The sequence below is a fragment of the Tachyglossus aculeatus genome, unplaced genomic scaffold, assembly GCF_015852505.1.
Source record: "Tachyglossus aculeatus isolate mTacAcu1 unplaced genomic scaffold, mTacAcu1.pri scaffold_207_arrow_ctg1, whole genome shotgun sequence".
In the NCBI taxonomy this organism is placed as follows: domain Eukaryota; kingdom Metazoa; phylum Chordata; class Mammalia; order Monotremata; family Tachyglossidae; genus Tachyglossus; species Tachyglossus aculeatus.
The window spans coordinates 154979-173305 of NW_024044923.1; the positions used below are offsets into that span (position 1 = coordinate 154979).

Here is an 18327-nt window from a genome sequence, read left to right on the forward strand (position 1 = left end):
GGCATCGAAGTCCGAGGCTCGGGCTCTCCCCGCTAGGCCGCATTGCTTCGCAGAGGGTGAGGTGGGGACGAGGAGGGGGATCTGGGGGCGGGGAAGACGGGCTGGGGTATCGGCCCAAGTGGGTGCTACTCTGGGCGGGGCACTGTCCCGGGCGCTACTGTGTACTGGGCGCTGCTGGCACCTTCCTGTGGGCAGACACTGTGCTGGGCGCTCATTGGGTGCAGAGCACCGTAGTGGGCGCCTGAAGAGAGACAAGACCTGTTTTGGCCCTCCAGGGACTCATAATATTAATAATAATAATGATGGCATTTATAAAGCGCTTACTATATGCAAAGCACTGTTTTAAGCGCTGCAGGTTGTCCCACGGGGGGGCTCACAGTCTTCATCCCCGTTTTACAGACGAGGTCACTGAGGCCCAGAGAAGTGAAGTGACTTGCCCAAAGTCACCCAGCTGACAAGTGGTGGAGCCGGGATTTGAACCCATGACCTCTGACTCATGCCAATAATAATAATAATTATGGTATTCGTTAAGCGCCTACTCTGTGCCAGGCATGGTACTAAGTGCCAGGATGGATACAAGCCAGTCGGGTTGGTTGGACGCCGTCCCTGTCCCATATGGGGCTCACAGTCTCAATCCCCGTTTTGCAGATGAAGTAACTGAGGCACAGAGAATCAATCAATCAATCGTATTTATTGAGCACTTACTGTGTGCAAAGCACTGTACTAAGCGCTTGGGAAGTCCAAGTTGGCAACATATAGAGACAGTCCCTACCCAGCAGTGGGCTCACAGTCTAGATGGGGGAGACAGAGAACAAAACCAAACATATTAACAAAATAAAATAAATAGAATAGATATGTACAGGTAAAATAAATAAATAAATAGAGTAATAAATATGTACAAACATATATACAGGTGCTGTGGGGAAGTGAAGTGACTCACCCAAGGTCACACAGCAGACGAGTGGCGACACCGGGATCGGCGCGGTAGTTGGAAGAGGCCGGACACGCACAGAGGCGATGATGATTATTGATGTCCCTGAAGCACTTAGTGGGTGTCTCGAGCACTGTACTAAGCGCCGGGGTAGATAGAAGATTATCAAGTCCCACACGGGGCTCACAGCTTAGGGGGAGAATGGGTATTGTATCCCCACTTGGCAGTTGAGGGAACCGAGGCCCAGAGCAGGGAGGTGACTCGCCCGTGGTCCCACAGCGGCCAAGAAGTAGCGGAGCCGGGATTAGAACCCAGCTCCTCTGACTCTTGGGTTCGGGCTCTTTCCACTAAGCATCGCTGCTTCCCCGTCAGCGCCGAGGGGCCGGGATGGGGGCAGTGAAATAGACAAGGAAGGGCGGCAGACCTTCATCCCGACCACCCCCGTCACCCCCCTGCCCTCAGCAGAGCTCCTCCCCGGGGGCACGGCGATGGTGGGCTGGGACCCCTGCATTCATTAATCCATTCATTCCATCGTATTTATTGAGCGCCTACTGTGTGCAGAGCACTGGACTAAGCGCTTGGGACGTACAAGTCGGCACAGTATAGAGACGGTCCCTACCCGACAACGGGCTCACAGTCTAGAAGGGGGAGACGGGCGACAAAACAAAACATGTAGACAGGTGCCAAAATCGTCAGAACAGATAGAATTCATGCTAGGTGCACATCATTAACAAAATAATAAAAAGATTAGTAAATATGTACTAGACGTTTTCCAAGAGCTGTTAACACTGTCCAAATACTTCCTAACATAGTGCTGTGATGACCCAGCCGAGAGGAAAAAGTCTCAGTTGTATTTTCAACACAGTCTTATAGATGACAGTGGGCTTACAGTCTAGAAGGGGGAGACAGACAACAAAACAAAACAGATTAACAAAATAAAATAGAATAAATATGTACAAATAAAATAAATAGAGTAATAAATACATACAAACACATATACATATATACAGGTGCTGTGGGGAGGGGAAGGAGGTAAGGCGGGGGGGATGGAGAGAGGAAGGAGGGGGCTCAGTCTGGGAATCAATCAATCAGTCAGTCGTATTTATTGAGCGCTTACTGTGTGCAGAGCACTGGACTAAGCGCTTGGGAAGTCCAAGTCGGCAACATATAGAGACGGTCCCTACCCGACAGTGGGCTCCCAGTCTAGAAGGGGGAGACAAGAGAACAAAACAAAACATATTCACAAAATAAAATAGAATAAATATGTACAAATAAAATAAGCAGCATGGCTCGGTGGAAAGAGCCCGGGCTTTGGAGTCAGAGGTTGTGGGTTTGAATCCCGGCTCCGCCACGTGTCTGCTGTGTGACCTTGGGCAAGTCACTTTGCTTCTCTGAGCCTCAGTTACCTCATCTGTAAAATGGGGATTGCCTGTGAGCCCCCCGTGGGACAACCTGATCACCTTGTGTCCGCCCCAGCGCTTAGAACAGGGCTTTGCACATAGTAAGTGCTTAACAAATGCCATTATTATTATTATTATTAAATAGAGTAATAAAAACATACAAACATGTACATATATCCAGGTGCTGTGGGGAGGGGAAGGAGGTAAGGTGGGGGGATGGAGAGGGGGAGGAAGGAGGGGGCTCAATCTGGGAAGGCCTCCTGGAGGAGGTGAGCTCTCAGTATGGCCTTGATAATAATCAATAACGTCCCGTTTGGCCCCCGCGCCCGAACTACCTTCTCTGAACGCACAAATCGACCCCCTCACAAGCGCCCGCCCCGCCGACTCAACTCCCTCACTCCCCTGTTGGTTCATTCAGTCGTATTTATTGAGCGCTTCCTGTGTGCCGAGCACTGGACTCCTGTTCCTCCGCCGCAGCCCTGGATCCCCTCCTCTTTTTCTCCGCTCCTGTGCCCGAGCTGCCCGAAGGCAGAACTCCAGAAACAGGCCGCCCTCATCCATCTCTTTTGTCCTCACCTGCTCTAACTCTCCATCGTCAATCGTATTTATTGAGCGCTTACTATGTGCAGAGCACTGTACTAAGCGCTTAACTCTTAACTCTTCCCTCTCCTCCTCCTGCAGGCAGTGAGACCCCTCCATCTTTGACTCGCACGCTCATTGCTCACGATGGCTGTATCAGACTTTTAAATCCCTCCTCAAACCTCCGGCCTCCCCCGTCTCTCGTCCCTGATGACCTGACCCCATAACTTCATCTATTCATCTATGAGAGAAGCAGCGTGACTCAGTGGAAAGAGCCCAGGCTTGGGAGTCAGAGGTCGTGGGTTCTAATCCCGGCTCCGCCACCTGTCCGCTGTGTGACCCTGGGCAAGCCTCTTCTCTGTGCCTCAGTTACCTCATCTGTAATATGGGAAATAAGACCGTGAGCCCCACGTGGGACAACCTGATTACCTTGGATCTACCCCAGCTCTAAGGACAGTACTTGGCACGTAGCAAGTGCTTAACGAATACCGTTATTATTATTATTATTATTATTATTATTATTATTATTATTATTAATATTAAATTATTAATTATTATTATTAATTAATAATATTAATTAATATTATTAAACGGAAGCTATCAGGCGTGACCTCCCGAAAATCTCCCCTGCTTCTCCCCAGTTCTTTCCTCCTCCAGCCCCGACTTGGATTTTCCCTCTCCGCCTCCCGCCTCTCAAAATCTGCGCTTCCGACCTCGTCCCTTCACATCTTATCAACACCGGCCCCCTCCGACCTTCCCTCCCTGAGCACCATCTGCAAGCGTTTGCTCTCCCAGTGGCTTCTTCCCCACTGCTTTCAAACATGCAAGTGTCTCCCCTGTCCTAAAAAATAAAAACCCTCCCTCGATCGCTCCACTCCTTGTGGTTATCACCCCATCTCCCGCCTTCCATTCGAAACTTTCCAGACTCCTCCAGCGAGTTGTCTGTACCCATTTCCTCTCCTCCAGTTCTGTCCTGGGTTCTTGCCGTCTGGCTTCCACCCCCACCACTCCACAGAAACAGCCTTTTTTAAGATCGATAATGTGGTCTCGTCTCTATCCTAATCCCCTTAGGCCTCTCAGCTGCCTTTGACACTGTCCGCCACCCCTTCCTCCTGGAAGCATTATCCAACCTCAGTTTCACTGACCCTGTCCTCTCCTGGTTCTCCTCCTCTTCCTCTTCTCTCTCCCTCGTCTCTCTCTCCACTTCGAATTCTCTTTCTCAGGCTCCTCCTCTGCCTCTTACCCGCTAACCGTGGGAGTCCCTCAGGGCTCAGATCTGCCTCCCCTTCTATTCTCTCTTGGAGAACTCATTCGCTCCCATCAGTCAGTCAATCAATCAGTCAATCAGTCGTATTTATTGAGCACTTACTGTATGCAGAGCACTGTACTAAGCGCTTGGGAAGTCCAAGTTGGCAACATCTAGAGTCGGTCCCTACCCAACAGTGGGCTCACAGTCTAGAAGGGGGAGACGGAGAACAAAACCAAGCATATTAACAAAATAAAATAAATAAAATAGATATGTACAAGTAAAATAAATAGAGTAATAAATAAATAAATAGAGTAAAAGGTCCCATGACTTCAACTGCCTCCTCGGTGCCGATGATTCCCAAATCTCCACCTCCAGCCCCGATCCCTCTCCTTCTCTGCAGTCTCCCAGTTCCTCCTGCCTTCAGAACATCTCTACTTGGATGTCCCGCCGACACCCTGAACTCGTCCCAAACAAAATTTCTCATCTTCCCAACCAAACCCTGCCTCCCCTCTGACTTTCCTTTCACTGTAGACAGCACCACCACCCTCCCTATCTCGCAAGCCCATCTTTCTCATTCAGCCCGCCTGCTCAGCCTGTCGTCAAATCCTGTCGGTTGGAGCTTCGCAACGTGGTCCTTTCCTCTCCATGCAAAGCGCGACCACGCTGATCCAACCCTTATCCGATCTTGCATCAACCTCTTTGCCTCTCCCTGATTCAGGCCACACCTCACTCTGCTTCCCGGATGATTTTTCTGCCAAAACGTTCGGGCCGGGTCTCCCCACTCCCTAAGACCCGCCAGTGGTTGCCCACCCACCTCCGCACCGAACAGAAGCTCTTCACCGTCGGCTTTAAGGCACTCAATCCCCACACCCCGCTCACGGATCTCCTTCTGCAACCCAGCCCGCACACTTTACCCCACTAACAGCAGCCTACACTCTGTACCTCAGTTTCACCTCTCCTGTGCCATGGACCCCTCTCCCACATCCTCCCTCGGGCCTGGAATTTCCTCCCCTTCATCCACCGTCCCCCCGACAGGAGAAGCAGCGTTGACTCTCCCAGACGAAACCCCATTTTTCCTCCTCTCCCATTCCCTTCTGCATTGCCCTCTCCCCCTTTGCTCTTCCCCTCCTCTCCCCGCAGCATTTATCTATATATCTGTCATTTTATTTAGTTATATTGGTTTCTGCTTACTTGTATTGCTATCAGTCTCCCCCCCTTCTAATAATAATGATGGCATTTGTTAAGCACTTACTATGTGCCAAGCACTGTTCTAAGCGCGGGGGGAGATACAAAGTAATCAGGTTGTCTCACATGGGGCTCACCCTCTTAATCTCCATTTTACAGATGGGGTAACTGAGGCATAGACAAGTTACTCTATTTATTTTACTTGTACATATCCTATTTATTTTATTTTGTGAATATGTTTGGTTTTGTTCTCTGTCTCCCCCTTCTAGACTGTGAGCCCGCTGTTGGGTAGGGGCCGTCTCTAGATGTTGCCAACTTGGACTTCCCAAGCGCTTAGTGCAGTGTTCTGCACACAGTAAGCGCTCAATAAATACGATTGATGGATTGATTGATTGGCTCAGTGGCTAGAGCCCGGTCTGGGAGTGAGAAGGACCCGGGACCTCATCCCGGCTCTGCCACGTGTCTGCTGCGTGACTTTGGGCCAGTCGCTTCACTTCTCTGGGCCTCAGTTCCCTCATCTGGAAAAGGGGGACTAAGAGAATACGAGCCCCGTGGGGAGCAGGGACTGGCGACCCGATTCACTTTCATCTACCCCAGTGCTTAGAACGGTGCTTGGCATGTAGTAAGCGCTTACTGAGTACCACAATTCTTATCTGTATTATTTTAATTCTTCAAAACCCTCCGACAAGTCACATAGCCTTCCCTGCTAGCCCTTCGTTTCCCCTCTCTAGCCTGCTCTCTGCATCAAACACGCCCTCGGCTCCGTAATCCTTAGGCTCTCGGAGAAACACCCGGGCCCCTTGGCACTTTCGTCCGTATCCTTATATCTCCCGTTTCCCTTCTCCCTAATCTCTTTTTCCGTCCGTCTCCCCCCGTGAGACCGTAAGCTCCTCGAGGGCGGGGAGCTCGTCTACCAACTCTGTTGTAGCGGCCTTTGCCGAGTGCGCAGCGCGGTTCTGTGCGCACAGAGAGCGTTCGGGGAACACCACGGGCCGATGGATTGAGTAGTTACCGGGCGTCGGTCTTTAAGGGGCTGGGCCGGAAGCTTTGTGAGGGCAGGGATTATTAATTAATTAGTAATTAATATTAATTGAACGCTTAATATTAATATTAATTGAACGCTTCTAAGCGCTTAGTGCAGTGCTCTGCACCCCAGGAAGCACTCGGCGCACGGTAAGCACTTGAGAAATAGCATCGATTGTGCTTAGCGCGGCGCTCTGCACGCAGCAAGTGCTCAATAAATACTACTGCTAGAGAGATCGGCCCCCGACTCCGGGTCTCCCACCACCACCGGCCGGCCGTGTGAACCAGTCCTCGCCCCCCCCCCCGCCGCGCCGCCCCCGTTCTCTGACGCTGCCTCTGATTTCTCCTTCTGTTTCTTCCTCCTGGGGTCTCTTTGTTTGTCCTCTGCTGCTTTTCTGATAATCAGAGGAGTGGTTCAGTAAAGGTGAGTGGCTTTTCCTTCCACCCCCTCCCGCCGCCCTCCGCTTCTTCCCGCACAGGGGGTCGGGGGGCGCGGGGCAGGCCTGGCGGGTGCGGGCGGGCGTTTCCGCCGGCCGCCTCCTAGTCAATCAATCAATCAATCGTATTTATTGAGCGCTTACTGTGTGCAGAGCACTGGACTAAGCGCTGGGGAAGTACAAGTCGGCAACATATAGAGAGAAATTCATCCGGTCGTGGTTATTGAGCATTTACTGTGTGCAGAGCACTGGACTACGCACTTGGGAAGTACAAGTCGGCAACATATACAGAGAAATGCATCCGGTCATATTTATTGAGCGCTTACTGTGTGCAGAGCACTGGACTACGCACTGGGGAAGTACAAGTCGGCAACATATAGAGAGAAATTCATCTGGTCGTATTTATTGAGAGCTTACTGTGTGCAGAGCACTGGACTACGCGCTTGGGATGTACAAGTCAGCAACATATAGAGAAAAATTCATCCAGTCGTAGTTATTGACCGCTTACTGTGTGCAGAGCACTGGACTACGCGCTTGGGAAGTACAAGTCGGCAACATATTGCGAGAAATTCATCCGGTCGTGGTTATTGAGTGCTTACTGTGTGCAGAGCACTGGACTACGCACTGGGGAAGTACAAGTCGGCAACATATAGAGAGAAATTCATCCGGTCGTATTTATTGAGCGCTTACTGTGTGCAGAGCACTGGACTACGCGCTTGGGAAGTACAAGTCGGCAACATATACAGAGAAATGCATCTGGTCGTATTTATTGAGCGCTTACTGTGTGCAGAGCACTGTACTACACGCTTGGGAAGTACAAGTTGTCAACATATAGAGAGAAATTCATCCGGTCGTAGTTATTGAGCGCTTACTGTGTGCAGAGCACTGGACTACGCGCTTGGGAAGTCCAAGTCGGCAACATAGAGAGAGAAATTCATCCGGTCGTAGTTATTGAGCGCTTACTGTGTGCAGAGCACTGGACTATGCGCTTGGGAAGTACAAGTCGGCAACATATAGAGAGAAATTCATCCGGTCATATTTATTGAGTGCTTATTGTGTGCAGAGCACTGTACTACGCGCTTGGGAAGTACAAGTTGCCAGCATATAGAGAGAAATTCATCCGGTCGTATTTATTGAGCGCTTACTGTGTGCAGAGCACTGGACTACGCGTTTGGGAAGTACCAGTCGGCAACATATAGAGAGAAATTCATCTGGTCGTAGTTATTGAGCGCTTACTGTGTGCAGAGCACTGGACTACGTGCTTGGGAAGTACCAGTCGGAAACATATAGAGAGAAATGCATCCGGTCGTATTTATTGAGCGCTTACTGTGTGCAATACACTGGACTACACGCTGGGGAAGTACAAGTCGGCAACATATAGAGAGAAATTCATCTGGTCGTAGTTATTGAGCGCTTACTGTGTGCAGAGCACTGGACTACGCGCTGGGGAAGTACAAGTTGCCAGCATATAGAGAGAAATTCATCCGGTCATATTTATTGAGTGCTTATTGTGTGCAGAGCACTGTACTACGCGCTTGGGAAGTACAAGTTGCCAGCATATAGAGAGAAATTCATCCGGTCGTATTTATTGAGCGCTTACTGTGTGCAGAGCACTGGACTACGCGTTTGGGAAGTACCAGTCGGCAACATATAGAGAGAAATTCATCTGGTCGTAGTTATTGAGCGCTTACTGTGTGCAGAGCACTGGACTACGTGCTTGGGAAGTACCAGTCGGAAACATATAGAGAGAAATGCATCCGGTCGTATTTATTGAGCGCTTACTGTGTGCAATACACTGGACTACACGCTGGGGAAGTACAAGTCGGCAACATATAGAGAGAAATTCATCTGGTCGTAGTTATTGAGCGCTTACTGTGTGCAGAGCACTGGACTACGCGCTGGGGAAGTACAAGTTGCCAGCATATAGAGAGAAATTCATCCGGTCGTATTTATTGAGCGCTTACTGTGTGCAGAGCACTGGACTATGTGCTTGGGAAGTACAAGTCGGCAACATAGAGAGAGAAATTCATCCGGTCGTAGTTATTGAGCACTTACTGTGTGCAGAGCACTGTGCTACGCGCTTGGGAAGTACCAGTTGGCAACATATAGAGAGAAATTCATCCGGTTGTATTTATTGAGCGCTTACTGTGTGCAGAGCACTGGACTACACGCTTGGGAAGTACAAGTTGCCAACATATAGAGAGAAATTCATCCGGTTGTATTTATTGAGCGCTTACTGTGTGCAGAGCACTGTACTACGTGCTGGGGAAGTACCAGTCGGCAACATATAGAGAGAAATTCATCCGGTCGTATTTATTGAGCACTTACTGTGTGCAGAGCACTGGACTACACGCTTGGGAAGTCCAAGTTGCCAACATATAGAGAGAAATGCATCCGGTCGTAGTTATTGAGCGCTTACTGTGTGCAGAGCACTGGACTACGCGCTTGGGAAGTACAAGTTGCCAGCATATAGAGAGAAATTCATCCGGTCGTATTTATTGAGCGCTTACTGTGTGCAGAGCACTGGACTACGCGCTTGGGAAGTACAAGTTGCCAGCATATAGAGAGAAATTCATCTGGTCGTAGTTATTGAGCGCTTACTGTGTGCAGAGCACTGGAGTACGCGCTTGGGAAGTACCAGTCGGCAACATATACAGAGAAATGCATCCGGTCGTAGTTATTGAGCGCTTACTGTGTGCAGAGCACTGGACTACACGCTTGGGAAGTACAAGTTGCCAACATATAGAGAGAAATTCATCCGGTTGTATTTATTGAGCGCTTACTGTGTGCAGAGCACTGTACTACGCACTGGGGAAGTACAAGTCGGCAACATATAGAGAGAAATTCATCCGGTCGTATTTATTGAGCGCTTACTGTGTGCAGAGCACTGGACTACACGCTTGGGAAGTACAAGTTGCCAGCATATAGAGAGAAATTCATCCGGTCGTATTTATTGAGCGCTTACTGTGTGCAGAGCACTGTACTACGCACTGGGGAAGTACAAGTCGGCAACATATAGAGAGAAATTCATCCGGTCGTATTTATTGAGCGCTTACTGTGTGCAGAGCACTGTACTACGCGCTTGGGAAGTACAAGTCAGCAACGTATAGAGAGAAATTCATCCGGTCGTATTTATTGAGCGCTTACTGTGTGCAGAGCACTGGACTACGTGCTTGGGAAGTACCAGTCGGCAACATATAGAGAGAAATTCATCCGGTCGTATTTATTGAGCGCTTACTGTGTGCAAAGCACTGTACTACGCACTGAGGAAGTACAAGTCGGCAACATATAGAGAGAAATTCATCCGGTCGTATTTATTGAGCGCTTACTGTGTGCAGAGCACTGGACTACGCGCTTGGGAAGTACAAGTTGGCAACATCTAGAGAGAAGCAGCGTGGCTCAGGGGAAAGAGCCCGGACTTTGGAGTCAGAGGTCATGGGTTCGAATCCCGGCTCCGCCACTTGTCAGCTGTGTGATTTTGGGCAAGTCACTTCACTTCTCTGGGCCTCAGTTCCCTCATCTGGAAAGTGGGGATTGTCTTTGAGCCCCACGTGGGACACCTCGATTACCTTGTATCTACCCCAGCGCTTAGAACAGTGCTTTGCAAGTAGTAAGCGCTTAATAAATGCCATCGTTATCATTATTATATAGAGACGGTCGCTACCCAACAGCGGGCTCAGGGTCTAGAAATAATAATAGTAATACTGAGGGTACTTGTTAAGCGCTTAACTAGGTGCCGGGCACTGTACTAAGTGTCGGGGTGGCTCTGAGCAAATCGGGGTTGGACCCAGTCCCACCTAGGGCTCACAGTCTCAATCCCCATTTTCCAGATGAGGTAACTGAGGCCCAGTGAAGTGACTTGCCCACACAAAAGACGAGTGGCGGAGCCGGAATTAGAACCCGTGGCCTTCCGACTCCAGGCCCGGGCTCTACCCACTGCGCCGTGCTGCTTCTCGAACCTCCCACCAAGGACCCCCACCCCTAGATCCTCCACCCCTAATGGCCGGGAGAGCCCCCCTCCCCACCCTCCAGGCCGTTCGCTCATTCGGCGTGGCTCAGTGGAAAGAGCCCGGGCTTGGGAGTCCGAGGTCATGGGTTCGAATCCCGGCTCCGCCACCGATCGGCTCTGTGGCTTTGGGCAAGTCGCTTCACTTCTCTGGGCCTCAGTGACCTCATCTGTAAAAACGGGGATAAAGCTGGTGAGCCCCACATGGGACAACGTGATCCCCCCAGCGCGTAAAGCGGTGCTTTGCATCATCATCATCATCAATGGTATTTATTGAGCGCTTACTATGTGCAGAGCACTGTACGAAGCGCTTGGGAAGTCCAAATTGGCAACATCTAGAGACAGTCCCTACCCAACAGTGGGCTCACAGTCTAAGAGGGGGAGACAGAGAACAAAACCAAACATACTAACAAAATAAATAGAATAGATATGTACAAGTAAGCGCTTAACAAATGCCGTCATTATTATTATTTATTAGCGTTTCCTTTCTGCCGCGCATTGTACCCGGGGGCCGGGGGAGGGGGGCGTCCACCGCCTGCTGGGAGCAGAGCACTGTACTGAGCGCTTGGAGCCATACAGTAGGCGGAGGAGACGTGGCCCCTGCTCTCAGGGAGCTGACAGTCTGCCATGTGCAGGGAGAGCACTGTGCTGAGCGCCTGGGAGGTGACACGGCCCCCGCCCTCAAGCAGTCCGACGACAAGGACGAGGCAGGAAAATCAGTTTCACGTAGGAGGGAAGAGGGATTGTGCGGGAGGGAGGGCTTGCTGATAAGGTGTGTGAGGATGGTACTCACATGCTCCAGGGGTTGTGAGTTTCCACGAGCGACGAGGGCGGAAAGCGCTCAAGGGCTGTGTCACCGGGGGGCTAATAATAATAACGATGGCATGTATTCAGCGCTTACTCTGTGCAAAGCACTGTTCTAAGCGCTGGGGAGGTTACAGGGTGATCAGGTTGTCCCCCCGGGGGCTCACCATCTTAATCCCCAGTTTCCAGATGAGGTCACGGAGGCCCAGAGAAGTGAAGCGACTGGCCCAAAGTCACACAGCTGACTTTGTGGGATGGGGAAGGGATACAAGTTGCCAACTTGTGCTTCCCAAGCGCTTAGTCCAGTGCTCTGCACACAGTAAGCGCTCACTAAATACGATTGATGATGATGATGGTATAAGGTGGGGAGATCCCTTCTAGAGTCCCTTCTAGACTGGGAGCCCACTGTTGGGTAGGGACTGTCTCTAGATGTTGCCAACTTGGACTTCCCAAGCGCTTAGTACAGTGCTCTGCACACAGTAAGCGCTCAATAAGTACGATTGATTGATTGGTTGATTGAGATGAGCGATTGAGAGACTAATCAGGGAAGCCCTCTTGGAGAAATGGGCTTTCTGATGAAGGGCTTTGAATCAGTCAATCCGTGGTATTAATCAATCAATCAATCAATCGTATTTATTGAGCGCTTACTGTGTGCAGAGCACTGTACTAAGCGCTTGGGAAGTACAAGTTGGCAACATATAGAGACAGTCCCTACCCGACAGTGGGCTCACAGTCTAAAAATAATAATTTTTTATTATTAATATTAATTAATGATAATAATGGTATTAATAATAATGGCATTTTTTAAACACTTACTAAGCGCTGGAGTAGATACGAACCAATCAGGTTGAATGCAGTCCCTCTCCCACATAATAATAATAATAATAATGGCATTTATTAAGCACTTACTATGTACAAAGCACTGTTCTAAGCGCTGGGGTAGATACAGGGTAATCAAGTTGTCCCACGTGGGGCTCACAGACTTAATCCCCATTTTCCAGATGAGGTCACTGAGGCCCAGAGAAGTGAAGTGACTTGCCCAATGTCACACAGCTTTGTGGGATGGGGAAGGGATAGAAGGTGGGGAGATGAGCAAGTGAGAGACTAATCAGGGAAGCCCTCTTGGAGAAATGGGCTTTCTGAAGGGCTTTGAATCAGTCAATCTGTGGTATTAATAATAATAATGGCATTTTTTAAAGACTTACTAAACGCTGGAGTAGATACGAACAAATCAGGTTGAACGCAGTCCCTGTCCCACATAATAATACTAATAATAATAATAATAATAATAATAATAATAATGGCATTTATTAAGCGCTTACTATGTACAAAGCACTGTTCTAAGCGCTGGGGTAGATACAGGGTAATCAAGTTGTCCCACGTGGGGCTCCCAGACTTAATCCCCATTTTCCAGATGAGGTAACTGAGGCGCAGAGAAGTGAAGTGACTTGCCCAAAGTCACACAGCTTTGTGGGATGGGGAAGGGATATAAGGTGGGGAGATGAGCGATCGAGAGACTAATCAGGGAAGCCCTCTTGGAGAAATGGGCTTTCTGAAGGGCTTTGAATCAATCAGTCCGTGGTATTAATAATAATAATGGCATTTTTTAAACACTAAACGCTGGAGTAGATACAAACAAATCAGGTTGAACGCAGTCCCTGTCCCACATAATAATAATAATAATAATAATAATGGCATTTATTAAGCGCTTACTAATTACAAAGCACTGTTCTAAGCGCTGGGGTAGATACAGGGTAATCAAGTTGTCCCACGTGGGGCTCCCTGACTTAATCCCCATTTTCCAGATGAGGTAACTGAGGCGCAGAGAAGTGAAGTGACTTGCCCAAAGTCACCCAGCTGACAAGCGGCACAGCCGGGATTTGAACCCATGACCTCGGACTCCAAAGCCAAGGCTCTTTCCACTGAGCCACGCTGCTTCTGTAACGAGGCTCACGGTCTCAGTCCCCAGTTTACAGATGAGGCCACCGAGGCCCAATCAGTCAATCAATCAGTCGTATTTATTGAGCGCTTACTGGGTGCAGAGCACTGTACTAAGCGCTTGGGAAGTCCAAGTTGGCAACATATAGAGACGGTCCCTGTCCGACAGAGAAGCGAAGTGACTTCACATGGCGGAGAAGTGGCGGGGCTGGGATGGGAACCCACGGGATGGGGTCTATCCACCGCACCCTGCTGCTTCTCTACGACTTATTGGGCGCAGAACTGACTGTGCGCTAAGCGCTTGGGAGAGTACACTGCTCCAGGGTTCCCTGCCCTCAGGGAACTTCCAGTCTAGAGGGACAGGGAAGGCAGGAAGAGCCGGGTTTCAGAGGATTTTGCGGGCAAGGGGGAAGGGAAGCTGGGGGCCAGGGACCCCGGGGACGGAGACGCGGAGGAGAAGCGGAGCGATCCGGGATGCGCGACAGTGGGAGGGAGCGGAGGCCATCAGGAGCTTCCGCCCGGTGTCAAGAGGACCGGGAGACCAGAGAGGGAATGCTGGACCGCGTAGGACACAGGATGGAGGCAGGGAGGTCGGCCGGGAGTCCCGCGCGGTGCTCGAGGCGGGATCGGATAAGAGCTCGGTATTTGTTCTGACGACTTGACACCCGTCCACGTGTTTTGTTCTGTTTCCCGTCTCCCCCTTCTCGACCGTGAGCCCGCTGTCGGGTAGGGACCGGCTCTAGATGTTGCCAACTTGGACTTCCCAAGCGCTCAGTCCAGTGCCCTGCACGCAGTAAGCGCTCCATAAATACGATTGAGTGCATGAATGAATGAAATGGTAGTGGTCCGGATGGAGAGGAAGGGGTGGATTCTAATAATAATGATGGCATTTCTTAAGCGCTTACTCTGTGCAAAGCACTGTTCTAAGCGCTGGGGAGATTACGAGGTGATCAGGTTGTCCCACGGGGGGGCTCACAGTTTTTAATCCCCACTTTACAGATGAGGGAGCTGAGGCCCAGAGAAGTTAAGTGACTTGCCCAAAGTCACCCAGCTGACAATTGGCGGAGCTGGGATTCGAACCCCTGACCTCTGACTCCAAAGCCCGGGCTCTTTCCACCGGGACATGCTGCTTCTCTACCGTTGAGTCAGTAGGCACAATTCCTGCCCACCGTCTCTAGATGTTGCCAACTTGTCCTTCCCAAGCGCTTAGTACAGTGCTCTGCACACAGTAAGCGCTCAATAAATACGATTGAATGAATGAATGAATGAACGTAGACTAGTGGAATCAATCTGCCTTGTGTGTAGCTCTCTGCCCGCTGAGTAGAGCAATATGGTGGGCACCTGCTGTGTGCCCAGCACTGTGCCAGCCGTCTTCTCTGTGCATAATGCTGTGCGGGGCGCCCGCTGTGTGCCGAGCGGTGTGACGGTCCCCACTGTGTGCCGCACGCTGTGCCGGGTGCCCGCCGAATACAGGGTGCTGTGCCGGTCTCCTGCCGTGTCCAGAACGACCGCTGATCGGCAGCGTGGCTCAGTGGAAAGAGCCTGGGCTTTGGAGTCCGCGGTCGTGGGTTCGAATCCCGGCTCCACCACAAGTCTGCTGTGTGACCTTGGGCAAGTCACTTAACTTCTCTGAGCCTCAGTTACCTCATCTGCAAACACGGGGATTAAGACTGAGAGCCCCACGTGGGACAACTTGATCACATTGTATCCCCCCCGGCGCGTAGAACAGTGCTTTGCACATAGTAAGCGCTTAACAAATGCCATCATCATTATTATTATTATTATTATTATTATCTGGGATCTGGGGAAATCTCAGTAGCAGCAGAGTGACCCCACAGCCCCTGTCGACTCCCCAAGTTTTACCCGTCACATGGCGGCTCCTTAGCAGACGGTTTCAGACGAGGATGACGAGAACAAGCAAGGGATCGGACTGACCGGCCCAGAGAGAAAGGAAGACCCCGTAGGCGGCGGGTAGGGGGTGGTCCCGGCAGGCCAGGAGGGCTGCCCGGAGGAGGTGGTGTGTATGTGAAGGGAGAGACTGTGACTTCTAGACTGTGAGCCCGCTGTCGGGTAGGGACCGTCTCTATATGTTGCCAACTTGGACTTCCCAAGCGCTTAGTACAGTGCTCTGCGCACAGTAAGCGCTCAATAAATACGACTGATTGATTGATTGAGAGAAGGCTGGGCTTGATGGGCGGGGAGGAGCCTGGCCATGCCCATGAGGCTCTCAGATCGGTCCCTCCCCAGTCTTCCCACCGGAATTCCAGCAGAGGGGAAACACCCTGTTCACTCATTCATGTGATCCTATTTATTGAGCGTTTTTTAATAATAATAATAATAGTAATAATAATAATCGGCATTTGTTAAGCGCTTACTATGTGCAAAGCACTGTTCTAAGCACTGGGGAGGATACAGGGTGATCAGGTTGTCCCACGTGGGGCTCACAGTCTTTATCCCCTTTTTACAGATGAGGTAACTGAGGCCCAGAGAAGTTAAGTGACTTGCTCAAGATCACACAGCAGACATGTGGTGGAGGCTGGATTCGAACCCATGACCTCTGACTCCAAAGCCCGGGTTCTTTCCACTGAGCCACGCTGCTTCTCTATTATGTGCAGAGCTCTACTAAGCCCTTGGGAAAGTATGATAGAGCAGTAGAACAGGCACATTCCCTCTCGTAATGAGTTTACAGTCTGGAGAGGGAGGCAGACGTTAATAGAAATAAACGAAAGTGCCGTGGGGCTGGGAGGGGGCGTGAATAAAGTCATATAGGGCGCCTCTTCTTGAGACAGGTAAACTGAGGGCTGAATTCCTTCATTCATTCATTCATTCGGTCGTATTTATTGAGCGCTTGGCAGAGTGGGACAAGCAGGCGGGCAGCGCAGAAGGAATCTGCACCGGAGTCCCGGGTCCGCGGCGTTGGCGGACCCGCGGTGTGGCCAGGGGGGAGGCGCGGGTGGAGCCGGGGACACGGGCCATACTGACCCCTCCGGGCGTTTGTACCGCAGGGAAGAAGCTGGCCGGGCTGGACCGCACCTTCGACACCCTCGACTCGCCCAAGCGCACGGAGGCCGCCAAAGGTGGGTGGCACCGCCCTGTCCGACACGGGCCACGCTGGGCGGCCGGGGACCCTCACAGCCCCAGACCGGATCTGTTAATCGGCCTTTCCTGGTTGGGAGCTGAGCACCGTCTTCCGTGCTGGGAGCGGAGGGGGACATTGGGTGTCAGCCCTTGGAGGGCTACAGTCAGACAAGGAGCCAGATTTGGGTGGGCTCCCCGATGATGAGCAGGAGGGGGACTAAGGGGAGAAGGAAAGGAGGAGGGGGAGAAGGAGGAGGAGGAGGGAAGCACAGCTCACTCATTTCCCTCCCCCTTCCCACATCCCAATCCAAGCATGGAGGGGCCTGGGGCGGGGAGGTGTCTCCCTTGGGTTGGAGGCTGTTAGGGTCAGTGTGGTGACAGTGATGGATGGTTAGATGGTCCATGCTGGATCATCATCATCATCATCAGTCGTATTTATTGAGCGCTTACTATGTACAGAGCACTGTACTAAGCGCTTGGGAAGTACAGATCGGCAACATAGAGAGACAGTCCCTACCCGACAGTGGGCTCACAGTCTAAAAGGGGGAGACAGAGAACAAAACCAAACATACTAACAAAATAAAATAAATAGAATAGATATGTACCAGTAAAACAGAGTAATAAATATGTACAAACATATATACATATATATAGGTGCTGTGGGGAAGGGAAGGAGGTAAGATGGGGGGGATGGAGAGGGGGACGAGGGGGAGAGGAAGGAAGGGGCTCAGTCTGGGAAGGCCTCCTGGACACTGGTGGAGACTCAGGGGGAGAGTCAGGCATGGGGGGTGGTCCGTGCTGGGTCACCGGGGGAGCGTCAGGGGTGCAGAGGGGAGAGTTGGGGGCGTTGGATGGGCCGGTCAGTGCCGGATGACGCGGGGAGGGGCGAGTCAGAAGTGTTGGATGGTCCATGCTGGGCCACCTGGGGAGGGTCAGGGGTGGAGCGGGGACATTCAGGGTGGGGGCGTCGGATGGTCCTGAAGCCGCGCTGTTGGAGGATGAGCGGGCCAGGTTGGCACGTCGGGTCCTGGGCTCAGCTTGGAAATATGAGGGTGTCCGATCTGTCCCCAACACTCTGCTGGGCGCCTGCTCTGTGCTCAGCATCGGGCTGAGCACCTGCGGGGCGGGAGGGTTTCTGGGCATCTGGGGGGCATGGGGCGCGTTCTGGATCCCAAGGGGGTGCGGCGACGTTCCCTCGGCGGATTCTCCCGCCCGTGCAGGCTTCGAGCTTCTGTACCAGCCGGAGGTGGTGCGACTCTACCTGGCCATCCTCACCGGCTCCCGGAACCTCAACACCCTGGAGGCGGCCGCAGGAGCCCTGCAGAACCTCAGCGCCGGAAACTGGACGGTGAGGACGCCCCGACCCCAGACCCACCACCCCCCCGGACCGCGAAGAGGGGGCCCCACGGCCGGGGCCCGGGGATGGCGGGACGGGCGGCCCGGGCCCCGCGTCTGGTGCTGGGGGTCCGGGCCGTGACGTCTCCGGTCTGCCGGCAGTGGTCCACCCAGATCCGGGCGGCGGTGCGGAAGGAGAGGGGGCTGCCCGTGTTGGTGGAGCTCCTGCAGTCGGACTCGGACAAGGTGGTGCGGGCCGTGGCCATCGCTCTCCGGAACCTCTCGCTGGACCAGAGCAACAAGGACCTCATAGGTGCGTCCCGGGGGTCCAGGGGTCGGTGCCGGGGGGGTCCGTCCGAGGG

At 51.9% G+C, this 18327-nt stretch overlaps 1 protein-coding gene across 7 annotated transcripts in view; it reads left to right on the forward strand.

Annotated features, from left to right (window-relative positions):
* ARVCF (ARVCF delta catenin family member) overlaps positions 1–18327 on the forward strand; it is a 90119-nt gene that overhangs the window by 63437 nt on the left and 8355 nt on the right. For 6 of the 7 annotated variants that reach the window (XM_038742961.1, XM_038742960.1, XM_038742958.1 and 3 more), the window contains 4 exons: positions 6774–6791; positions 16558–16629; positions 17851–17978; positions 18128–18278. In XM_038742961.1, coding sequence (XP_038598889.1) covers positions 6774–6791; positions 16558–16629; positions 17851–17978; positions 18128–18278 — 369 coding nt within the window. The remainder of the gene's footprint in view (positions 1–6773; positions 6792–16557; positions 16630–17850; positions 17979–18127; positions 18279–18327) is intronic. The other variant, XM_038742956.1, reaches the window with a different exon arrangement.